We start from the raw sequence: 26,309 nt of genomic DNA on the forward strand, positions 1-26,309 counted from the left end.
GCTGGAAACAAGGCCATTTGTGTATAGTGAACTCATTGTCATTTTCAAGAAATCAGTTTGAGATTATTGGAGCCTTGTGACATGACATGTTTTCCTGTTGGAAAAAGCCATTCGAAGATTGCGGTCATAAAGAGATGGACATGGTCAGCAACAATACTCAGGTAGCCTGTGGGGTTTAAATGATGCTCAGTTGGTACTAAGGAGCCCCCCAAAAAGTCCCCAACACCATTACACCACCACCAGCAGCCTGAACCACTGATACAAGGCAGGATGGATCCATGCTTTCATGTTGTTTACACCAAATTCTGACCTTAACATCTGAATGTCACAGGAATTGAGACTCATCAGACCAGGCAACATTTTTCCAGTCTTCTATTGTCCAATTTTGGTGAGCCCATGCAAATTGTAACCTTAGTTTCCTCTTCCCGGTGGAACCCGGGATGTATTCTGCTGCTGTAGCCCATCTGCTTCAAGGTTTGATGTGTTGTGCGTTCAGAGATGCTCTTCTGCAGACCTTGCAGAACAAGTGATTGTAACAAGTGATTAATTCAGTTACTGTTGCCTTTCTGTCAGCTCGAACCAGCCTGGCTATTCTCCTCTGACCTCTGGCATCAACAAGGCATTTTCAGCCACAGAATTGCCCTCACTGGATATTTTCTTTTTCTGACCATTCTCTGTGAACGCTAGAGATCGTTGTGTATGAAATCCCAGTAGATCACCAGTTTCTGAAATACTCAGACCAGCCCGTCTGGCACTTACAACCATGCCACGTTCAGAGGCACTTACAACCATGCCACGTTCACTTAAATCACCTTTCTTGTCCATTCTGATGCTCAGTTTGAACCTCAGCAGTTCGCCTTGAACATGTTTGAATGTCTGCATTGAGTTGCTCCCAGGTGATTGCGTTAACAGGAAGTTGAACAGGTGTACCTAATAACGTGGCAGATGAGTGTTTTTTAATAAGGTTTATGGTATACTATAGAGGTACAGTATATAATGTACTTTGTGATGTCAGTAAGATCTAATCAGCATTTTAGAATGATTTCTGAAGGATCATGTGGCACTGAAGACTTTCAGCTTTAACATCAGCTTTAACGTCACATGAATTAATTACATTTTAAAAGATATTAAATTAGAAAACAGTTGTTTTAAATTGTAATAATGTTTCAGATTTTGTTTTTTATTTTATTTTTTTTATAATTTATTTTATCCAATAAATGCAGCCTTGGTGAGCATAATAGACTTATTTAAAAAACATTTTTAAAAAATCTGGTTACACATTCTTTTGATGGTCCACTTTAGACACTCTACTAACTATAAGTAACTTTGCAAATGCATGTCAACTAACTCTCAATTAATTCATTAATAGACTGTAGTTGACTGTTGGGTTAGGTTCGGGTAAGTAGAAAATGTGAATATCTGTTGGGGGACCATCAACATAAAGTGTTAGCAAATATCAAGCAGACAGTCTACTAATACTTTAATGAGAGTTATTTGACTTGTAATTGCAAAGTTACTTATAGTCAGTAAAATCTAAAGTGGACCATTAAAGTAAAGTGTTACCAAAAATCCTAATTCCAAACGTTTGACTGGTAGTGTATAGGTTTATATAATGTTTTGTTTCCAAGAGATTTATGAAGATGAAAAAGCTTCATCTTTTATGAAAAAGCCATTTGAAGAATATATTATTATAATACACTTTCAATCATTGGTAACCATAAGATTTGTTTCAATCCAGTATATTTGCTCTGTCCTTAATTTGGACTTAAAAATGTAAACTGCCAAAATGTTAACGTGCATTCTTTCGTTATCCATTTAAGCCAAATATCTTGAAACAACCCCCATATGTTTCTCATACCATCAGTACCATTAGTGTTAGTTTTCTGTTATAAAGGTTACCGTGGGTGTGAGGCTTAATTAATGAGCACAGCTAGCTGCTGTTGCTCTGGGCTTGGATGCATATTCATGCTTTTTAATGCGATTCAAAAGTGAGGCACATGTTGCTGTAGAGACAGTTGGAAAATAAACAAAGTACAGCTCTTCCTTTATATCACCCCCCCTGGCCTTTAAGCTCAGTTTTCTTTTTTCTTTTTCTTTTTTTTTTAACTTGGTTGATTACAATTGTGTCAAGGGCCTGGTCTTTGATTAGTGTAAAATGCCAGATAACTAATGAATACTGGAAATTCATGCACTTTCCTAGAATTGATGCATGTTAAAGGGTTAGTTCACCCAAAAAATTAAATTCTGTCAGTAATTACTCACCCTCATGTTGTTCCGACCCCTTAAGACTTTCGTTCATCTTCGGAACACAAATTAAGATATTTTTGATGAAATCTGAGAGCTGTCTCACTCCGTCATAGGCTGCTAGGTAATCGATATGCCATCCCAGAAAAGTTAGTAAAGACATCGTTAAAATAGTCTAAGGGACTATGGTGTCTCAACCTTTATTTATTTCAGTTTATCAAGCGACGAGAATACTTTTTGTGCGCAAAAAAACAACAAAAATAATGACTTTATTCAACTTTTAATTTTCTTCTGTGTGGGCCTCTGAGTGAGTTCACGTAGTGTAAAGGCCGTTGCACACGGAGTCCGAAATTCGCATCCGAAATTTTTGCACGTTAAAAAATAAATACGACCTTATGTTATGTCAATCACACTTGCACACTGCCTCCGAAACTTTCGTCCGTCATAAAAAAATTCGGATCAGGTTCGATTTTCTGCGTTTTTCACATCCGTAGCAAGCATTTTGAATGGTGTTTTGACAATTTAGAACCACCGAATCACGAATACGAAAAAACGCATGCTAAAATTCCGGACTCATTGTGCAAGGACCTTAACAGCGCAGCGCTTCTGGGTTGTACGTCAGAATGTAGGCTCAATAGTGAATAATGTAGGCTTGTTGCTTGATAAACTTAAGGTTGAGCCACTGGACTATTTTAACAATGTCTTTACTAACTTTTCTGGGATAGCATATCAATTGCCTAGCAGCCTATGAAGGAGTGAGCCAGCTCTCAGATTTCATCAAAGATGTCTTAATTTGTGTTCCGAAGGTTGGGAAAACATGAGGGTGAGTAATTACTGGCAGAATTTTCTTTTTTGGGTGAACTAACCATTTAAAGTGGATATTAGGATGGTTTATGTATGCCTGTTTATATGTTTATAAATATGTTTATATTTTGGTTTTGTTCCATTTAAGTCAATGAGGATGAAACTGCTTCTTTTCTTAGATGAAATAAACTGGCCGGAGGGAGAGGATGCTCCACCAGCTGATTCTCAGGAGCTGATCACCCTACTGCTCAGACAGAACCCTCTGGAGCGCCTCGGCACTGGTAAGGGTACAAAATACTTGCAACAATACTTGCCAAGCACCAAAAGTGAGAGAAAATTGCTTTTGGCAAGTAAATAAAATGTCTAATTGGCCATTAAGGTATTTTAGAGATTTGTGGGTTGCATGGTTAAAATGCAATGTAAAAACATACATACAAAATAAATGAATATTCCATGTAAAAGAAAATTAATAAAGAAACACAATTTGAATAATATTATGAATATATGATTAATAATATAATATATATAAATATATAAATAATATATGATTTGGCCCTATATAATATTTGGCCATTAAAACAGATGTCGTCTTACTTACATAATCCATAATCTCTTTGATATTGCTTATGTGCAACCACCCATATAAAAAAAATCTAAATCCAGCGGGAACCGTTGTTTTGTGTTTTGTGCACATTAAAATTTCTGGTGACTCAAAAATATTCCAGTGGCATGTTTGTGGCATCACTGGAAGTGGAAGTAGCTGTGAAATGCAACAAAATCACAACTAATTATTATTTAAAAAAAATGTAATGTAATAAAAATGTAATGTAATGTAATAAAATAAAATAAAATAAAATAAAAGTAGTCATACTGTAGTGATAGAATGTTTTGGGTGTTGCTTCATGCCTTTTTAGGACATGATAAGACTATTAAGTTGTTCTTAAATTTGATTGGATGTATATCTTTAAGCAGGCGGGGCGTATGAGGTCAAGCACCACCAGTTCTTTCACAGTCTGGACTGGAACAGCCTGCTGAGGCAGAAGGCAGAGTTCATCCCCCAGCTGGAGTCTGAGGATGACACTAGCTACTTTGACAGTGAGTGACCGCAGGAGTGAAGTCAATGTCCTTCATGGTCCATGCAGGCAGATCAGATGTTCCCAAACTGATAGATTGCTCACATATTAGTAAAGCACAGTTGATTGATGATATGATTCTTGGTCATTTGTTTGGAGAAATTTCAAAAATTTGCTCTAGCTTAGTGCTTTGGACTCTTCATTGTCAAATTGTTTGCAATTTAGATAAACATTTAGATAAACATTCTGTTTCTTCTCCTTCAGAAGTTGTTCTGTGTATTGTATTATTTATGACCAAGCTAGATGACAGAATGTTCATTTTTCAGTGAACTTCACTTTAAAATGTTGAATATGTTTTAATGTCTTAAAATAACAGACATGAGAGCATCCTAACATCACAGCCCAATGTGACATTTTATTTTTCAATCGCAGCACGATCTGATAGGTACCATCACTTAGAAACTGAGGAGGAGGACGATACCAATGACGAAGATTTCAATGTGGAACTGCGGCAGTTTTCCTCATCTTCGCACCGATTCTCCAAAGTGAGTTGTCTCTCTCTCTCTCTTTCCTCACATACACTTGTTTAATTCATGCAGTGCAGAATGATTCTGCTGAGAAGAGTCCTGTTCGGTGGATGCATTATGTGTTTGCATTTTGCAAGTTTTAATAAAGATGTCTAACGATGTGGCCAACACTGTCTCTGGGATAAAGCTCAGCTCATAGATTTACATACATTTGCATTTGATATAGGGATAAATTTCTGTAGGTCAGGGAACAATATCACACACAACAAATACTCGTGCACATTCTTGTTCTCGGGCATGCAGGGCTTTGGTGCATTGCAGTATGAGGTGTTTCCAGAATCTATCATGCTTGCAGTGAAGATATTGGGTGAAGGCTGTGTTTTATAGTGTTAGACCAGTGGTTCTCAACAGTGGTTCTCAAAAATAAAAAAAGGAAAATATGTATTTTTTGCATTTTTATTAAGTCAGATTAAAAAAATTAAAAAATAATAATAATATTCAATAATATTACAAATATATCATTTGTATTAATAATAATAATAATTTTAAATAGTGAGATGGTTTTGAAATGTAACATTTTATTTACATTTTAAAGAACATTCTTTGTCATGCATTTCAGGCATCTGATAATTGAATTGACTGTTTTGTACTAAATTTGAACAATGTGATTTGTATACAAAAGTAAGCATGAAGCTGCATCTCTTACCTCAACCTAAACTTAACCCTCAGTGGGGTGTGAGAAGATTGGACAAAATGAGATTGTCCAAATTTGTATGAATTTGCCTCCAATGTGTCTTGGTAAAGTAACCCATCTAGCAATGACCCAGAACGGAACAACCTAGCTGTAACCTAGAAACCAACAGAAACATTTCAAGTTACATTTTACATTTATGTGCTTCAGGATTCAGTATTATTGTCTCATGCCTATGTTTACTCAGAGATCTAATGGAGTCTATTGGTGCTTATATATGCTGTTTGTTTGTGTGTTGTGTGTGTGGTAGGTTTACAGTAGTCTGGATCTGTCTCGAGGACAGCTGGAGGAGAAAGGAGAACAGACAGAGAAGACAACAGACAGTCCTCTCACTGTTGACTCACTGAGCTGGACTCCAGACTTCACTGAGATGTATGTTACCCACAAAACCTTTCCATAAAAAGGCTCAGATCCCAACTAAATGTGAAAAATCTGAAATTAAGACCTCATCATAGAATATACGCACCTCTATACTCACATGCCACTTGCCACAATTTTTGTTTAGAAAATATTTATCATTCAATTAATAATTTATTTTGACATTTAACATTTAATATGCAACAAACCAGGTACCATGTTCTTGAAACCAACATAAGTTTGTAGAATGTGATTTTTCCAGGTTGACCATATAGGTTTTTCTTGTTTCTCTTCTCCAGTCCCTCTCTCTCTCATTCCTCTGACACTGAGAGCACCAGCTTGAGCAGATGCTCTGGTCTTCTCCCTAAGTTTGCCATCTCAGCAGAAGTGGAAGATGGTGAGGGCTCCCTGTCTCTGGAAGACCCCAGTAAAGTGACCTTCAGTATTGGGGAGTTGCCTCAGGATGAGCCTGATCCCACCACACCCTGTAGCACCATCAGTAACTCCACCCTCTCAGGTACAGGGGGGATTTATAGGAGATGTGGCTGTATACTGTATGCATCAAACTTGCTCCACAAAAAAAATGTGTTACACTTTATTTCGATGGTTCACTTTAGACATTCTACTGACCATAAGTAACTTTGCAAATACATGTCAATTAACACTCATTATAGTATAGCAGACTATTGTAGACTGTTAGGTGTTAGAGTTCAGGTTAGTAGACTAAGTTGGCATGTACTTGCAAAGTTAGGTATAGTCAGTAGAATGTCTGTTGTGGGACTATCAAAATAAAGTTTTTGCAGATATTAAATAGACAGTCTACTAATACTCTAATGACTGGTAGTTCACATGCAGTTGCAAAGTTACTTAGTAGAATGTCTAAATGGACCATCAAAAGGAAGTGTTATCAAATATAACATTTTGTCTGGGGTCTCAAGAGACTGTATTTTATGTGGATTTTTTCTTTATTTTTTTCTACATGGACTTTTTGCTATGCTGCAATTGACCCCCAGTTGACCTGAAACAATGTGATTTGTTTGTGATCAAATTGATAGCTTCAATAATATCTACTTGGTATTGATTAGGTCAAAGGAACGTTTAAAAAATATTCAAAGGGAAATAATAAGTAAATTGTATTATAATTACAACTCTTAAGGTATGTTTTCACAGCAATTATGTACTAAAAACAGAATTGTTCATGTACAGACCACAACGTTTTTAAAAACTATCCCCATTCACACGGATCCATGAAAACAAATAAATACGCTGTATTATTCTGACAGCCCAGTAGTTGGCTGTCAATTTAAGCACTACGCGCCTATAGACTGAACATGTAATACGCATACGCATGCGCATGACATATTTTTGTAGTTTACACGCCAGTGTTGTAGTCGAGTCACCAATTGTCGAGTCCGAGTCAAGTCTCGAGTCCCCGTGTTCGAGTCCGAGTCCAAGTCCGAGTCACCAAAGAAGAGACCGAGTCGAGTCCGAGTCGAGTCACCATTACCTGAGTTCGAGTCCGAGTCGAGTCTCGAGTCCCCAGTGTTCGAGTCCGAGTCGAGTCATCAAGGTTGAGTCTGTGTTATATTTCAAGACTGCCAACATTTCTCTACTCTGGCACCTTTAAAGAGCTGATATAATTATAAAAGAGGGTCTACATTAAACAAAAATGACACCACTGTGTCGACAATTATAAATAATAAATACAATATAAATAAATAAAAAATTTGATTTCAATAATGTAGGCTATTAGTAGGCTAAATGTTGAAATTAACATTAACAATGCTGTAGAAGTGCAGTTTATTAATAGTAGCCTAAATGTTAACTAATGTAGTTAACTAGAGTTTAATAAATGGAACATATTGTAAAGTGTTACCGATTTGTTATACACCGATTCAGACGTCTCGTGAGTTCGTTGTTGGACAGATGGTCAGTTGTTTTAACCATTCATTAAAGTGAATCGTTCAAAGGAGTCATTAGTTCGCGAATCGGACGTGTCATTAATGGACGTGTAGCCTATACGGCACGCCTTGTGTGATTATCTCGGCAGTTTAGGACAGGACAAGATTTGTGTCAACACAGAAAACATTTCATCACTAGATAGGTCTTTTCGTTTATTGAAATTGTGGCTAATGTCAGCTGAATGTGCGGAACGCTTTTCAGAGAAGATAAGGCAAACGTTTTTTGTTTTTTTTCAGCACAATTCACACCTCGCGGTAATTCAGGAGAAAAAAATCTCTGAATGATCTACGTGAAACTTCGGTCTTCCGACCTTTTACTATCGTGTCAATTGATTTTGATTAATATGCGTGAGGAGGGAGCACCGCTCGTGTTGTTTGAAGACGGTGAGAGCGCGCGCGCGGCTGGGGCTTTCTCTCTGCTCGTTCATATATGCAGGAAAAAAAGAGATCCCGTCCGGTCTTGGAGCCCAAAACAGGAAAAGTGTAACATCTTATATCAAATTTTAAATCCTATTTAGTCAGAAACTTCATCCAAATTCATCCAACGTCATTCATTTGATGAATGCTCAAGTCCGATTTTATATCCTCGAGTCCGAGTCCAAGAACGAGTCATCAGTCCGCGAGTCCAAGTCAAGTCACGAGTCCTGAGAATAGAGTCTCGAGTCGGACTCGAGTCCAGAGAATAGGGACTCGAGTCGGACTCGAGTCCGAGTCCAGGACTCGAGTACTCCATCACTGTTACACGCAGACAATAACTGTACCGTTTTCAAAAGTTTGCATCTTCAGGCCCCCAAAATGCCATTGTTGTGTAAATGAATTTGAGAGCAGATTAACAAATTGTGGAAAATTAGTGGGAATGCTCTGGAAATAGTGTCTGGTCTGTTTAGTGTATTTCTCTACTTATTATATATCTCTACTCTTAAACTTAATTTTTTTGAGTAGGCAGTTTCTCCGAGCACCTGGATCAGGTGCCGTCACAGGGAGGTGGAGGGGAGAGTCTGGACAGCTCCTGTAAGGCCACCTCAGACACAGGCTCCTTACTGACTGCTTCCAAACCTGAGACAGCAGACAAACAGTTTGCAGTTAGCAAAGTGCCAAAATCAGTATCTACCAGTGCCCTGTCACTCATGATCCCTGGAGGTGAGTGTATGTGCATGCTGGAAGAACATGTGTTGTGTTGATGTGTATGTGATCGAGTGTGTTGGGGTGTCTTTGCATGTGTGGAAAAGTGTTATTGTCCATGTTGTTGTTTGGTTAATTATTGTTTTTACTTTATTTTTGATCGAATAAATGCAGCCTTGGTAAGAATAAGAGACTTCAAAATTATTTAATAAAATCTTACCAACAGTAGTATAAAGGTTACCTTAATATCTTATTGAATAAAATAAATGTAATCCATGTGCTACACGTTATGCTAATGCATAGTAAAGTTAACTTAACTTAACAAGTCCACTGTTCAGTCTTCAATAAAAGAAAGGTGGTTACTTGCTTATGCACAGTGCCAGGTTATTTATTGATTTATTAATGTATGATTTGGCCTCTCTTGTTCCCCCAGATGTTTTTGGTGTGTCACCATTAGCAAGCCCCATTTCTCCATACTCACTGTCATCAGACCCATCCTCTAGAGACTCCTCCCCCAGCCGAGATTCTCCACTTAGCAGTGTCAGCAGTCGTCAGCCAATCATCATCCACAGCTCAGGGAAGAAGTTTGGCTTCACTCTGCGAGCGATTCGGGTCTATGCCTGTGACAGTGACGTTTATACAGTTTATCACATGGTCTGGGTAAGTGTGGGTGGCATCTCAATAAAAACCAAACAGCTGACAACATGTATTCTTGCTTGCTGAGGTTGTGGCTTGTTAGGGCAAAAAGACATGGCAAAGATTTTTCATTTCTCATTTTACTGCATTACACATAATTAAGACTTTTTTTCTTTTTTGGGGGGGAATAGAATGTAGAGGATGGTGGTCCTGCTCACATGGCTGGTCTTAAGGCTGGAGATCTGATCACTCATGTGAATGGAGAAACAGTTCACGGGCTCCTTCACACTGAGGTGGTGGAACTACTGCTGAAGGTGCAAAAACCAATTGATGTTACAACCACAACACTATTTTCACTGCTTATTTTTTCACTTTGTGTTACAGTATTTCTGTAAGTGACACTTACATTTTGTTTTGTAGAGTGGAAGTAAAGTAGCTATATCCACGACCCCTTTTGAAAACACTTCTATCAAAACTGGTCCAGCTCGAAGAAATAGTTACAGAAGCAAAATGGTGAGAAGAACCAAGAAACCCAAGAAAGAGAAAACCCAAGAAAGGTAAGAAAACAGGAATATCACTATTCTCGTCTATTTTAGGTTTTACAATTGTCTGTTTATATAATCACATAACTTTGGATAAGCTACCTACACAGTAGCAATATCCCCCACTTCCAATAGATGGAGCTGTTGTTGCATTTTTTTTGTGTAATGTACACTCATTGACTGTGCTTACTACTGCATACATTGCAATCTGTATATTGCCTAATCGTTTTAATGTGTTTGTTTTTTTAACCATAGGCAATATGTAATTATAACCATTTCAGTTGTTTATCAGATGTTATGTTAAAAAATATATTGCCAAATGACCTCAGTATTGGCAAGTGTAATTCTGTAGCATTCTTCTTGCAAAGAAATTGTAATTTGGATTTTATTTTTGTTGATTTGTTTTTGTTTTTTGTAAAACTAAAAAAAAATTAATAACTTTTAATATTTCTTTGTACATTGCATTATGAAATATAGTATTCCATTGAGTGTACTTTCAATATATACTGTACATTCTTGCAAATGTATGCATATTGTATACTGCAAAATGTCATTCTGAATATTCCAATTGTTTTTTCAGTCACGCTTTTTTCCTCTCCAGGCGGCGTTCTGTATTCAAACGCTTTGCCATGCAGCCCTCTCCACTTTTACACACCAGTCGCAGTTTCTCGTCGCTGAACCGCTCTCTGTCTTCAGGAGAGAGTCTGCCTGGATCTCCCACACACAGCCTCTCACCACGCTCCCCAACAGCTGCCTTTCGCGCGACACCTGACTTCAGCCAGTCAGGTTTGTGTCTTGCATTACCTAGACACTGTTTCTATTAAAAGAACATATTTCAATATCATGTTTCATATCACATCAAGGGAGGTAAATATTTGCTGCTTTAGTGCTCTTTGCATTTCCTGTTAAGTTCAGTGTGGAATTATATTGGGATTGAAAGTCATTTAAAAAAAAGAATGTTGGCACTGTATATTATCTTTATATGTTAGCTTTCCACTCTTTGTTATAGGTGGAACTTCATCACAGAGTAGCTCCCCCAGTTCCAGTGCACCTAACTCACCTGCAGGCTCTGGCCACATCCGACCCAGCACTCTGCATGGCCTGGGTCCCAAACTACCTGGACGGCTCCGTCAGGGCCGACGTAAATCAGCAGGGAGCATTCCCCTCTCACCATTAGCTCGCACACCCTCCCCTACCCCTCAGCCTCAGCCAACTTCTCCTCAGCGGTCCCCATCTCCCTTGCTGACTCACACTGTAGGAAGCTCCAAAACTTCTCAGGCCTTCCCTACCAAAATGCACTCACCCCCCACTATTGTACGCCATATGGTGCGACCGAAAAGCGCAGAGCCTCCTCGGTCCCCACTCCTGAAGCGAGTCCAGTCCGAGGAGAAGCTCTCCCCTTCTTATGCTGGTGACAAAAAACATTTATGTACCCGAAAGCACAGTTTGGAGGTCACCCAAGAGGAGTCTCAAGGGGAGGCCTCATCTAGAGGGGAGTATACCCCACCATGCATAGAGGACAGCACTTCTTGTGAGCCACCCACCATTACTCGGGTGAGACCTGCTGAGCAGGGTTGCCTAAAGCGGGCTGTCACTCGTAAAGTTGGCCGACAGGAGTCAGTAGAGGAGCTAGATAGGGAGAAGCTGAAGGCCAAAGTGGTGGTAAAGAGGCAGGACTGGGCTGAGAGACGGGAGTCTACTCAAAAACAAGACACCATGCAAGATGTGGAAGGTGCTGTTGCTGAAGAAAAGGAGTGGGGTGTCCTAACACGTCCCAGTGCGAGAACCCAGGTTTCCGAATCTGGATCCTTGGACAAGTCTACAAATGCTACTTTAAAGGATGTCCTCTACAAAAAACTAAACCCAAGAGTCTGTGAGAGCATAGCGGAGTCTGTCACCAGTGGAGACTGTGTATCACTTTTAAGTGAGAATATGAGGTCACCATGTCAATCAGAACGACAAATGTCTTGGTCAATGAAGGAAGGTAATAAACCGGAGAGGTTAGATTTCAAAGCCTCCAACATGGAGTTTGCCAGGAAGAGGCAGTCCTTTGAGGAGAGGGAGGACTCCTTGTGTCGAATATCTTCTGGTGTTCATGAAAGCATTCATTTCAACACCACCAGGTCCAAAAGTCTTCAGCTGGATTCTGCGTTGGCTTTAGAACATGTTAAAGGGGGCATGTGCAACATCCATGGCACTTCTGAAACTTTGGCCCCTAAGCATTTTAGTGGGAGAGGGGAGAGTGCGGTAGAAAAACTTCAGATGATTGCTTCTGATGGCCCTATCAGGAAGACCTCCTCAGAGTACAAATTGGAGGGACGGCTTGTTTCCTCTTTAAAGCCACTAGAGGGCACCTTGGACATTGGTCTGCTATCTGGACCTCGTGTATCCAAGACTGACACATGTCTTTTCAAAATGGCAGAAAGTCATGGTGAAAATGCTTTATTAGCAGAGGATCTATGTATAAAACAGCCAATTCAACAGAAAACCGCAGAAAAACAGAAAGGTCCACAGGCAGGGATGCCCGGGACACTTATCCATAAAGACAATGTGTATTTGAGCAGTAAAACCATTACAAAAGAAGAGTCCTTTGCCAATAAGGACTGTAGAATAAATCCATCTTGTAATGAGGCCCTGCACGATAGAAATAAAGTTGATGGAATGAAGTTGCAGATTACAAACAGTAAACTAGAGTCCATAGACACAAGTGTAAGATCTGAGAGTAGGCTAAAGACAGCTCAGGAGATGAGGGCTGCACGACACAGCGCTCACTTTGCATGTGGGAAAACACCCTCCATCAGAGAAGTCAGCAATGAAGACCAGGAAGATGACATAGAAAATATAGAGGAGACCTCTCCAAAGCAAAATGAAACTCAACAGATACAACCAGTCCTTACTAAAGCCAATGAACTTGACAAGTCCCTAGCGTCTTCTGTTGTTATTGCCCAACTCAACTCTGTCCAGCAAACCCAAGAAGCACATTCTGGCAAAAATAATAGTAGGCTGAGTGAGACACCATCCAGTTTTCCCATTTCAGCATTGTCTACTGAGAAGAATATCATAAATAAGGACAAACCAGCCAATATAACATACACCTCAGTGATAAAACAGATCCATCCATCGAAAGATGTTACAGACAACACAGTTGCAATATCAAGCCCAACCTTGGCTGCAACCAAGACTCTGATAGATAGAAAGAATAAGGCTGGTAGCACCAAAGACTTTTCTGACATCAATCCAGAGCGTCTTCAAGACTTGAAGGAAAGCAAATCATCTACCAGAGTAAAAAGTTTAGACAAAAGCATAGAGTCTGCAATCAGAGACCGAACTGGTTGTACACCAACCTCGGCTGCTGACTCAAGGCAGGCTAAACCCGAGATATGTGTCAAAGAAACAGCATCTACCCCACAGAGTCTATCTTTAGCTTCTTCAGTCACAATATCCATTGTGTCTTCTGTCTCAGCACTAGCAGATACGCCTGAGGCCCCTATTATTAAAAGTTCATTGTCTCCCAAGCCTACCCTTCAAAGAAAAGCCACTCCATCCACAATTGCCACCCCACTGAAGACTGATTCAAAATCCCAGGCCTGTGCAATTACCACCCCACAATTTTCTGGGTTGGCTGTAGTAAAAACTACCACCATCCAACCTCCACAGTCTGATCAGACGTGTGCCAAAAATGGACAAACATCAAGTAATTCTGATCAACTCTCCAAACAAATCTCAGACAGAACACAAAATTCCGATGTGTCAAGTGGTAGCAGAGAATTCAGTGTGCAAACCCATCAGTCTCAACTGGCCTTAAACAAAAATCAACATGCAGACAAGGTTAATACGAAGGAGGCAAGTAGCCAATTAAATTTGACGGTAAAGGATCGTAAAACATTGCCAGCATGTGGAGACAAAATGGACTTGAGTGATAGAATAGCCCTTAAAAAGGACTTCAAATGCAGTGTGACTGAAAAGATTACCTGTGTCCCTAACCCTAACTCGTCAGGCAAAGCTGAAGTTTCAAAAAACTGTGAAAAGCAAGAAGCCATCTTCAGAAGCCAAGTAAACATGAATTTCACATCAAAGGACACAGGTGCAAGCCCACCAAAGACTAGAAGTTCTGACACTTCAAAAAAAGACACTGTGCATGTGCAATCCACAATGAAAACGGAAGAAAAGCAGAAATTCAAGAGTGTTCTTGGCATAGACACCCAGAAGGTTGATAAGCAAGTTATGGACATGTCCACGACAGAGTCAAGTCCAGCACTGACTGCAATAAAACAGACGCAACCACCTGGTAGTGCTATATTAAAACAAACACCTTTGAGTTCCAAAAACAAGCCCAGAGTAGACTCTCCACTTGTTACGCAATCTATTGGGAAGGCTGTTGAAGAGAAGGTAAAGCAGGAAAACAGAGCACAGCTACAGCCCATTGTCAAGGACAACATAGTAAATCCAAAGGATCTAAGAGTGTCAGTCTTGTCTACGCCTAAATCCCAGCCTCAGAAAGAGACCCGCCCTGGTTCTCAAGGTGGATCCGTGCTAGTGTTGCCAGTACCCGCTGTTAAAATACATGTGTCTAGTGGGCCTCCTTCTGGTAAGGGCAGCGCTGCTGCAGTTGAAACATTTGGACCTTCCTCAAAGGAACAAGTAAAGTCCAGAATTGATGTTCCAAGATCAGAGTCTCTTGAGGGTTTCAGCACAAGTGATCCCATAGGGAAGACTATAACTGCTATATCCAGTCCTGACCCTAAACATGGTACCAGTGAGTCAAAGGTGTCTGACAAACAGATTTCCTCCAACCGAAAAGAGCAAGTAGAAAAGAAGAGAAAGGAACCCACTCAAGATGTATTGTCCGCACCCAAAAATAATCGTAAAGACTCATCAAGAGGCATGCCTTTGGCGAAGGATAGTACTACTCTTGAAAAAGATTCAGTCCGTTCTAAACAAACAAAGGATCCGCCACGTGGTTCAACTTGTAAAAAGTGATGTATTGTATTGTAGTTGCCAAGCATATGGAATTTTAAAAGAACCGAGGATGTAAAATTAATTTTTGTCTATATGTAATATCTTTAAGCCTTCCTATCTGAGGACCGGTGAAGCTGTTACTTTAGGTTTTCATGAGAAACCAGAGAAATTTATTTGTTTGTTTTGTGATCTATAATGCTTCGTTAATATTATGTCTAAAAAAAGTGTAGTCTGAATGTTGACATGTTTTGCTGCTGATTTGTGGTCACGTTTTAGATCTTGCAAAAGCGCCAAAAGTAGACATTGTGTTGTGTTGCAGTGTGATGTAACAAGTGGCGTGTGCAATAACTATGGAGGCGGAGTATGGATGCCTTTTTTAAGGCTTAAATTAACTGTGCCAATCGTGGAGTATAATTATACCAAACAAAAAGTACCTTGAATTTAGAGCTGAAGGTGCATGTTAACTGACTGTGTAAAAAAAAAAAAAAAAAAAAAAAAAAGGCTTCACACTCATTCAAGCTAGCATTATGTATTTTACTGGTTTTTGATGTATTTAAAAACCACTAGGAAAGTATATGTAGCAATGGTGCTATTAATATGGCTTACACTCTGCAAGTTGAACAGATCACTACAATTTCTTTGTACAACAACTTTTTTTTTTCTTTTTTTTACCTTATCAGCAAAGTTTTGTTTTGGGTTGTGGTGCACAGAGGGAATGCACTTTGTCCTGTGCTTCTCACCTGGAACTATTTTATATTGGAATCATCTTGTGGTTCTGGAATCGTAGTGGAAGGGGCCTTAGAGTTTTTTGGGGAAATATGACTTGCTGTTCTTAGCAGGTCATGGTGAAATTCACATTCCTTTCCCATGCATTTCTACGAATTAATTGTTATGCAATATATTGTAAATACTGCAGCATTAATTGTACAGACGGGTCGGTTGAAAATGAGTGTTGTATGTTTTATATGTATATTTTTTGCTAAGTCATATGTTTGTATACTGTACTCAATGTTAGTCGCTAGTGATGTCATCTGCTCAGTAATTGCGCTGATATTGAGTCTAAACTAGCAGAATAATCATAGTCTCAATCTGAAACAAAGTGTACTTGAAGTTGCACTGAGGAATGTTGGGGTTAACCACAAGCATTATCAGATATGTGTTTTAAGTGACGCAGCAGAGTTCTCTTAATGTTCGTACTTGATGCCGCTTGAAGTCATGCATTTACATTAAAAAAGGGACAAGGCAAATGCAGAGCATTATATAAAAGGCAAGTTTCAGAAACTAAAGGATTACCCCATGATTAAGGTTTGTTACCATGTAGATTATATACACTCTGTTTTAAAAAAAATGAAAAATGTCAAGCTTTTAGGGCTAACATTTCCCACTAGGCATACAAGAACAGGATGTACTTCCCCTGGTTTGGTTAAAAGGGCTTATACAGGGATAATCAAATGTGCTTTAGCAACATGACATTGTGGTATGTCAGGGTTTGTGGTAAAATGTCCAATCAGTTTCTAACATATTCATATGCAAAGTACAACACTTATAAATGGGGATTGTATAATACTGAACTAAATGCATTTTTGCTATTAACATCTCGTGCAGTAGGACTGATAAGTGCATTTCCTGTACTTTTACCTTTGAGACTTTTCAAAGCTCTCTTTACGTTTTCTTCGTTACCAAACATTTAAAAGCATATTTGTCATTAGTCATGCTTGATTTGATCTTTAGGCAGTTGCATAGTGACCACTGAAGGTTAGCATCAGAATAGAGGAGTGGGTGAATCGTTGTGTCTTTTGATATTTGGTCTTAACTTTAAACCTGCTGTAGCTCACGTACCAACTTAAAGCAAAGCAACTGTATATAGGTCCATTTTAGTATACTTGTATTGTGAAACATCTAGGCTATATTACAGTTTGATATTGAAGTATTTGCAATTAATGTTTTATGTAAACAGAGCATATATACATATATGAGCTGGACACACAAATGTGCATAATTACCTAAATAACAGAATACACAATGTAAAGAGAATCTAATAAAGTAGCCAATTCGAAGTTGATTGTAGGGATTTTAATCCATATTAGCACACTGAAGTTTCTGTTCCTCATAGACTTTACAAATGTAGTGTAGGAGGTCTGAAGAGATACAAGGCACCTTAAGATTAAAAACACAATGCTTATTGGGATTTTGAGGATAACATAATATTAACTTTAATTATAATGATAAAATGTGAATGTTTTATAGGACATATGCATTGTCTGTTGTCAAATATCATTTCTTTTCTTTATCCCCCTTCCTTTCCTGAAAATTAATGTTTGAATCATTAAAGAAGCACATTAAATGCTTGTTTACAACTACTTCATGGATGTATATTTTGTACATTTATGTTATTTGCCAAATTAATGTGCTACATCACAGGCAGTTATGCTGTGATCTACGTGTGTGTGCGTGTGTGAGTTCCTCCTAGCGGACACTTGCTATTGAAGACCGTCGGTGTGGTAGCCTAATTGTTTGTTGTCTCTCCAGTTCAGTATGTTCTTGCTTGTTTCTTGGAGTTTTCTTTCGTCTCTCTATGTGTGAAAACAGTGTTTATGTAGATGACTCTGCTTATCATTGTCTTTTAGGATCTGTGCAATAAGATGTGGTTTTGAGTTTTGTACATCACCCACAGAAAGCTCTATGGATGTCATAGATGTTGTATACTATAGAAATATTTATACTTCTAAAGTTGTAAAATACTGAAAATAAAAAGGCATGTCAAAATTAAATTTTATTTTATTTATTGTATTTTAATATCCGTTTGCTTTAAAAGTTATTTAACCCTCATACACTGATGTTCGATTTATGGGTACGGCCTTGTTGGAGTGGGTCAAATTTACCCTAATTGGATTCAATAGAAATAAAAAATGTATTAACACTGCGTGCAGAATTATTAGGCACATTGATATTCTGATCTTTTTTTTTTTTTTTGGCACATTTTACCAATTCCAAACCACATTAATCTTAATAACTACTATTAAGTTTGTATTTGATCATTTATAAGTGATATATAATTGTTCATGAAGGCTGGACATGAAAAACACTTTATATTCAGGTGTGCATAATTATTTTGTGTGCATAATTATTTTGTATTCTTATCTATTTTACATTTTCATAAACTCAAACTTTTATAACTTTTTATAACTGTGCTTTTATAACATCGACACGCATGTTCAAGACCCTAAATGAGAAAAGGTCATAAAAAAAAAAAGACAAAAACTTAGGTTAACCGGTATTTCCAACAAATTCAAAAGTTAAGGCTTTGATACTGTCAATAGCCAACTTTGATCTCCAACCCCTTGTGCACTGTTCGATTTCTGGGTATGGCCTTGTTGGAGTGAGCAAATTGACCCTAATTGGATTCAATACAATTCCCCAAAAATCACACTATATGGAAAAAGACATTAAATCATGTACAAACAATTCACTTTTAATCTCAATGCTTTTCACACAATTAATGATTTATAGAAATGTTTTTAACCATTGTTTTTAAGACCCTCTCCCACACCTGTTGAACTTTTGCAATTACACATTTATAACAATAATATCTTAGTCTAGATCTAAAGTAATCTTGACAAACATTATTTGAAAGCTTTTAGACTCTAGTTTTCATATTTCAAAAGAAATGACGGAGCAATAGATAAATAGTGATAGATTCTCCATTTGGTGGTACGGTGCCAAACTAACACACGCTCTGGTTCTTTACATATGTTTTAGAGATTCAATTCAAATCAAATATTGATTACTGCCTAAACTACTTCTGAATATGATGTCTAGTTCTGAAAATGATGTCTACTTCATACATTTTTTTGAAAATTATGGAAATATATGGTTCAGATCACTCAAACCATATATGGAAATCAAAGACTCCTTACCAGTGGAGCCTGAGTGTCATCTAGTGGAAAAGATTGGTACTACAACCTTTTTGAGATAACCTAAATTTGTGTATGTATATTTCTATAAAATATACATTTTACAAAGCAGGTTTAACTCAAAATCTAAGAAAATCAAAGCCAAACATCTGAACAAGTTCTATATATATATATATATATATATATATATATATATATATATATATACACACACACACACACACACACATTTTAATAAACTCAAACTATGTGTATAACCTGTCAAGAAAAACAACAGGTTAAATAGTATTTCAGATAGCTAGTTAAAAAAAAAGAAAGAAATGATAGCTAATTTTTACCATCTGTGGCTGACCATTCAAGGAAGCAGTTAAAGTGATTGAAAAGGGACATTAGACCTTGATATTTTTAAAAACTCTGAACTACTACTACTAATAATAATAAAACAATAAAAATAAAATAATAATTTGAGTTATATATATATATATATATATATATATATATATATAAATTTTTTTTTTTTTTTTTTTTTTTTTTTATTCTGTAGATTGCCATATTTGATCTCCGACTTAAAGCAAACATTAATCCCAGACAGCAATATAGTGTCGGCCCAGATCCGGGCCACAACTGGTACAAGTGGATTCAACGCATACCAGATGTGGGCTGGATCTGGGCCAACACTATGTTGCTCTCTGGGTAGCTTGCATATGAAGGAAGCCCAAACTAAATTTTCTGAATTTACAGCAGTGTGTATCTCGAATATCTTCTAATTCTCCTGACAAGGCAGAAAACTGCAGATGCAATTATAATCACAACTAGAATTGTAATAAATACAATTACTCCAACAGGAAATTCGCATTGAAGTTTAGCATCAATAATCCTTGTTTCTGTAGCATTACAAACTGTCTCCATTAAGTGTTTTACTTTGACTGTGTTTTTCTTAACCCAGTTGATGAACTGAAAGTTGCTACAGTTGCATACTAGGGGATTGTAACTCAGATCAACAGTACTTCCTTTTCCCAAATTCATAATACTTCCAACATCCACTGTCACAATGGCATTACTGGCAAAGTTAAGCTGGATCGAATACAGGGAGTAAAACCCAGAGGTGCTCAGTCTGACAAGCTTATTTTCACTCAGGTCTACTTGCCTGAGCTGTGTGAGACCTTTAAACAAGTTCTCTTCAAATGCAGTTATTTTACATGAAGATAAAATTAGGGTTTCCAAAAGAGGGACGTATTTAAAGAGCTCTGCATGGCTAAGAACCCCTCCTTGAATGGGGTTCCCCTTCAAATTGAGGAGTTGCAAGGTTTTCAAGCCATTGAAGATGTGCATATTTGTCAGGCTTGTATTTGACCAGGAAAGATTTAGAGTTCGGAGACTCTGTAGATTGCTGAATGGTGAGCTGTCGTTCAGAGCGTAAAGTGAATGGCTGAAGTCCAAGTGCTCCAGCTGTGGAGATGCACTGAAAGGCTGTGAACTCCACACCATTGGTAAGCTATAGCTGAGATTGAGGAGCTTCAGTTCCCTCAGACCAAACAGCTGGTCGTTACAACAAGGTCCTTTGAGTTTTACTGAACTATGACTGAGATCCAGCTCCTCTAGGACTCTGAGACTCTCCAAGCATCCATTGCTGAAACCGAGGGGCTTTAAGTTTCCGCTCACAGACAAGTGCGTAAGCATGGGAACGTTTTTGGTGTTGATGTTGCAGACATCTGAAAATCTATTCTCATCTAGCACCAGATGGGACAAGCTGGACAGGCCAGTCATGTTAAAGGGCAATGAATCCAGGTGGGCTCTGGTAAGGTCAAGCTTTTTAAGCCCTTCAAGGCAATGAAACGTGGAATTATTTAGGTCTAAGAAATGCTGAAGCTGTAAATCTAGGTCAGTCACGAGGATCTTGCAAAAAGATTGTAGAGCAGCTGATGGTATGAACACATTTGAATCGGTTTCATACAATCCCAGATTCAGTTTGTTGGTTGTAATACCTTCAAGCCCTCTCAGAAGGGAGGAGAAGTTCATTTTTCTGAAGCAGCCACTGAAGTCAAGACTACTCAAGTTCAGTGACTGAAAAGCACCTGGTTCTATAGAGACAAAATCGTTTCCTTTGAAGCTGATGCTCATCCCGACCACATTGTGGATTGGTTGCAGGTCAGTCTGACTTATCCGGTCAATAGAGTTCATATCCAGCTGCAGGCTGTTCACGTTTTGCCAGTGGAAACTGCTTAGTCCATCTAATGAGCGAATGCCACTTCCCCCAAGGTCCAGAACCTCCAAATATGCAAGATTATCCGATGGGATGTCTGATAGGCTTTTGATTTTTGACTGAGCTAGGCTGAGATTTTTCAATGCTAGAGGTCCAGAAAAAGCTCTACTTGCGATGAACACAAGTGGGTTTCCGATTAGGATTAGGACTTCCAAGTCAGGCTGATATTTAAAAATGTCTTCATACATGAAAGTGATACCACACCTGTAAGTTATAAGGTTTGAGTGTAAGAAGAAGAAACATTAGATTCTCTGATATACTGTTTTACACAACTCAAAAAGAAAACTAGCTTTGCTCACCTTGTCAGGTCTAATGAATGCAAGTTATTTAGCCTCTGAAAAGTGGAGTTGTATAGGGCGGGCAGGTAGTTGAAGCTAAATTTCAAAATTTGGACAGAATTTGGTACCTCATCTGGAATGAATTGTAGGTCCATACCACTACAATCATAGCCGTTAGCTATCTAAAAAAATAAACATATGAGTTTTACACTGAACAGTAAGACATATGATAGGATAAAACTTGACATTAACAGAATTAATTCATGCTTCACGTTTGTCCGTTGTGTAGAAAACCATGCAAACTAAACAACCATAAATTTACCTGTTGACACTGTCTGCTAGTCCACGGTGTTGCTTCATTATGAGCTAAAAAGTGAAACAGAATAGTGTAACATAACATGTAAAAAACAAAATGCCTCTCCATTGTGTACAGGACAGACGAGAACAATAGCTCCTCTTCAGTCAAATATATAGATAAAATAGAGGAAGTACAGTAAGATAAAAAAAATTCTCTGTAACTTCCCTACAGTAATAACTTCCTATATTCAGCAATAACTTCCCATCTCAACAATGGTTTACTGTATGGTTATAAAAACAGTTTCATTGTGCTGAAGTACAGAAAGCAAACGCATTCATTCTCAGCCATGTGGGCAAAATGGTACCTCTTTCAATATGGTTAAATAGATGACAACATTTCAAAAATCAGCTGATCCTCACCAGATTTGATTTTGGTTTTGTTTTTTGAATTTTTGCTTGGTGGTACAAGAGATCTAAAGGCCTATAAGGAAATGGGTGGTTCTTAAATATGAGTCTGCAAACTGCAAATACAGATACCCCTGATAAAACACCGTCACACATTAATGTCACCACTGATCTATGGTTAAATTACATTTTAAGAATGTTTTTTTTTTTTTTTTTTTTACTACTAATGCTGGACTTGTCTAATTATAGATGTTAGTAAGACCAGTGGGTGGTATTTATGACCTGATCAACATAAAAGTAGAAGAGGGTATGCCTTTATATTTGGCTGGGAGGTGTGTGTTCAAACAGTTGATTACAAAGGTAGTTCCAGTCAGTTCATCTAATCGCTGTTCTAAATTATTGTGCCTCCTTAACTCACACACAATTGTAAATCCACAGAAACATTCAGGATCGCATAAACTTGTGAATTCTAAAATAAACCACTGATATTTCTAAAGTAATATGGTAGACCTAACCACAATTTTATCAAAAAAGTTGTGCATAAGAAGTGTCCATTTTATAAAATAGGGCAAAAATGCATCCAATGGATCAGGCTTATAATATATATATACATAATATTAGGCTGTATATTATTATGCACTAAAACATGGTCAATCCAATATCTCTCATGTCATGGAGCCGTGTAATAGAAACAGCCTTCCAGTAGGGGGTGATATTTTGCTGTCTTTGCAGTCCTCTAATATGGTGAAAAATTGGGATGTTGGTGGTTACGCAACTCTTACATCCAATTGAGAGATAAAGACGACACTCATTATAATGTACGTATAAATAGAAATAAATCTTTTTCAGATTATAGTGTCTCAGTGGAGCGAGGGGATTACTGTGTTTTCAAATCCAAATGTTAATACACAGGACATGACTCTAGGATTTAATGACTTCCAGTATATGGGGACCACCAATTGGTTTAATGGATTTGTATTGATATATGTATTATATAATTATAATGTATTTGACAGAATCCATGTCTTTATGGATTATTTACAGTGGCCAAGAGAGCTCAACGTGCTGCAACTGAAGAAAACGCATGCAAAGAGTGCGTTTCTGTATTTGGTTGAGTATTTGCACTGCCAGAAGGCAGAAGGATAAAATATTTGTAAAGTGGGTGTTCTGAGTCACTCAAGATTTTTTTGTGCCTTTATCAACGTGAATGTCGAGACAGCGACACTATCCGATAAATTAGGGGTACCAATCATTTTACTTGCTTTACTTTATCTTTAAGGATTTGTTCTTGTTGGTAACTGTAAGCATATGGAAAAAAAACTAACAAATGGCACCATAAGTAAGGACTGGCTCAATAATACTGTGATACAGAAGCAGAAGTTGTTCACGAATAGCTGTCAGTCTTTGTTGACAGCGTTTACTGGTTCATTAGGTTAAATGTTTCCTATTCCCATTAGTAAGATTGTTCAATCATTGTAAAATGAAAGGTTGAACATGTCAGATGTCACCAAGTTACTAAGGACGGAAGCTGAAAAAGGGAACTGCGAAAATGATGCACTGACGATCATCTGCATTATGACGTGACTCATAAAATCACTTGGTCAATATACATGTCAGGGTTGCAGCAAAAGTGATGATTTTGAAAATTTCCCCAAGAAACTTTTGTTTAATGTCACAACTGATTTCAGGTTTTGGGAAAAAGGGGTTTTACCAGGCATGTGTGAATAAAACCTTGTGAGTCTACTTAAACATACCATAGTAACCACCATTTCCACCAAATTAATGGAAATTCCATAGTTACATTTATTTTTCATTTTTTTTTCATAGTTACAAAAGTGGTTCCTACCACTGTCTTTCATAGAAATAAAAAAAACCAAACAAAAAAAAAAAAACTTCTGAAAGCAATGTACACAGTTTGGAGATTGTTCAGTAGTATTTAGTAAATAAACTGTGGCATTTTGAATCTCTAGCCGCATGGTAAAATTCATTGTACTGTTTTCTAATGGCATTGTTGACACATGTGTCTTATAAAATTCCCAAAAGCAGAAAATGGTTTTGTCGTCTAGTAAAGGGTGAAAATGTATTATTATTTTGTATACACAGTCAAGACAGTCATGTAGATTGTGCATATTTGTGCTTGCTTAAAAATTATTTTGAGTTATAAACAACAAAACGATTGAGAGCATTCATAAATACTACGATCATAGCACAGTTTGCACGTATCTGTGAAGCAAGAGCTTTTCCATTCCTTACATCTTTTCTTATGCATTTTTCTTCTCAAACAATGAAGCATCAACCTGTGTAGTAGCCTATTAAATGCACATCAAACCTTTTGTCTTTTTGTTTAGATGGATGAAACTGCAATTTGCTCAAAGTCATTATATTGCACATTTAATACATCCCCCTTTTTAATTCTTGGATTAATGCTGCCAGTAATAAAGGATTAGAAATAGAGAAAATCTGCTATGGCCGCATGCTGTAATCACACCCCCGCATCGTGACACAGAAACAAAATTACTGGAGGGCCAATTCCGCCCACCACCCACATCAGCTGTTCTCAGTCGTGATACTGCAGATGCACTTGTGCCCACTCACATATATTACTAAGCAGAAAAAAAATCCTTCCTCCCAGACCATAATCCTCTTAGAGACTTAAATGCCCCCTTCTCCCCCTCCCTCTCAAAGTGAGCATCAATGAAATGGGGCAGAAAACGGCACTGGGTATTTAGGACAATTGTGGTAACTGTCATATAGCTGCATGAATCGGATGTCTCGTACGAGTGGAGCGGCGCACAAAGAGCAGACAGCAGGCCTCCTCTGACCCAAATCGCTAAATTAGACATCAATGAGTAACCCTTAATCTCACCAGACCATACTGAAATCATTCTGACAGCCCCCTCATCCGAAGTGAATGCAGGAAGAAAGAGGTGTCCGTTCCTCCTTTTCACCTTTTATTCACTGTTCATGCTGTGTTTTATGCAACACTTTACCTTCCACTGCTCTCAAAATACATGCACTTATGTAAATCAATCAAGGTGAATGCAGAAAATAACATCAACCCATTAAGAACTGTAATTATAATTGTTTGCTATCACATGCTGCACTCCAAGCAAAATGTGATTTCTGGGAGGAACATTTTTCCCCATAGCCTTGAAGAAGTTTGCCTCGGAAATCACATTCATGAAGGCTGATTAGGAAATACAAAAACTAGAGGTGTGTGAAGAGTGCGTGGGATTCTTTTTCTTTAAGCAGGCCAAAGCTTCTGGAGGAAATATGCGTTTAATTTGTGTTAGTTATTCACTGTAGTCAGATGTTGGATATTTAAAAATCAGAAATTGGAAGTTTTGAAATGCAACAAAAGCACAATAAAAACGGGCTACGCTTTATTTTGATGGTCCCCTTTAGACATTCTGCTGTCTACAAGGTTTGCAACTACATGTCCACTAACTCTCATCTGAGTATTAGTACTCGTAATACGCATGTGCACGCTGTCAGCGTTTTCACAGGTTTGCGTTTTTAAAGCTTGCGCAGAGATAAAAAAATAATAAAAAATAATTATAATTATATATATATATATTTATATTTATATTTATATTTATATATATATATATATATATATATATATATATATATATATATATATATATATATATATATATATATATATATATACACACACAAAAGTTAATAACTAATGATCTTTGCAACAGAAGTGAATCGATCAAAACTAACTTTAGCTGGACAATAACTTTATTCTAGAGCTGCTGTAAAGCCAAAACAATCTTTGTTACTCTAATTTCCTATTATCATTGTAAAGCTGCTTTGAAACAGTCCATTTTGTTAAATGCGCTATATAAATGAAGGTGACTTGACTAGTAGACAGTTAGGGGTAGGGATAGTTGTTAGTAGAATAAGATGACAAGCACTTGCAAATTTACTTATAGTACCGTTAAGTAGAACATCTGTCGAGGGACCATTAATATGAAGTGTTATTAGATACAGTATTAAGCAGACAGTCTACTAAAACTCAACTAATACTCTGAGAAATAGTTGACGTACTGTAGGTGCAAAGTTACTTATAGTCAACAGAATGTCTGAAGGGTACCATTAAAATAAATTGTTACCAAAAATGCATTGTCTGAGCTCAGTGTATTTAGAAAGTTTTGACCTTATGAG

The 26,309-nt window shown here is 37.7% G+C and overlaps 2 protein-coding genes and 1 long non-coding RNA gene across 18 annotated transcripts in view; 1 reads left to right on the forward strand and 2 right to left on the reverse strand.

Moving 5' to 3' along the window:
- mast4 (microtubule associated serine/threonine kinase family member 4) overlaps window positions 1-18,237 on the forward strand; it is a 137,094-nt gene extending 118,857 nt beyond the window's left edge. For 6 of the 16 annotated variants that reach the window (XM_082171351.1, XM_082171360.1, XM_082171366.1 and 3 more), the window contains 11 exons: window positions 3,228-3,329; window positions 4,018-4,143; window positions 4,554-4,666; window positions 5,650-5,771; window positions 6,056-6,273; window positions 8,660-8,857; window positions 9,273-9,499; window positions 9,667-9,789; window positions 9,896-10,032; window positions 10,598-10,803; window positions 11,027-18,237. In XM_082171351.1, the coding sequence (XP_082027477.1) occupies window positions 3,228-3,329; window positions 4,018-4,143; window positions 4,554-4,666; window positions 5,650-5,771; window positions 6,056-6,273; window positions 8,660-8,857; window positions 9,273-9,499; window positions 9,667-9,789; window positions 9,896-10,032; window positions 10,598-10,803; window positions 11,027-14,997 (5,543 nt within the window). In that variant the 3' untranslated portion in view covers window positions 14,998-18,237. The remainder of the gene's footprint in view (window positions 1-3,227; window positions 3,330-4,017; window positions 4,144-4,553; window positions 4,667-5,649; window positions 5,772-6,055; window positions 6,274-8,659; window positions 8,858-9,272; window positions 9,500-9,666; window positions 9,790-9,895; window positions 10,033-10,597; window positions 10,804-11,026) is intronic. The other 10 variants (XM_082171359.1, XM_082171352.1, XM_082171365.1 and 7 more) reach the window with 3 other exon arrangements.
- Window positions 1-26,309, reverse strand: part of LOC309500004 — a 368,298-nt gene that overhangs the window by 75,822 nt on the left and 266,167 nt on the right. The gene's annotated exons all lie outside the window — the stretch shown is intronic.
- On the reverse strand, window positions 19,412-21,904 carry cd180 (CD180 molecule). The gene is made up of 3 exons (XM_082171441.1): window positions 21,754-21,904; window positions 21,453-21,613; window positions 19,412-21,357 (listed from the first exon to the last, which is right to left on the reverse strand). The coding sequence occupies exons 1-3, from the start codon at window positions 21,853-21,855 to the stop codon at window positions 19,626-19,628; spliced, it is 1,995 nt and encodes a 664-aa protein (XP_082027567.1). The 5' UTR covers window positions 21,856-21,904; the 3' UTR covers window positions 19,412-19,625.

Source organism: Leuciscus leuciscus (genome assembly GCF_965113295.1).
Source record: "Leuciscus leuciscus genome assembly, chromosome: 5".
Lineage (NCBI taxonomy): Eukaryota > Metazoa > Chordata > Actinopteri > Cypriniformes > Leuciscidae > Leuciscus > Leuciscus leuciscus.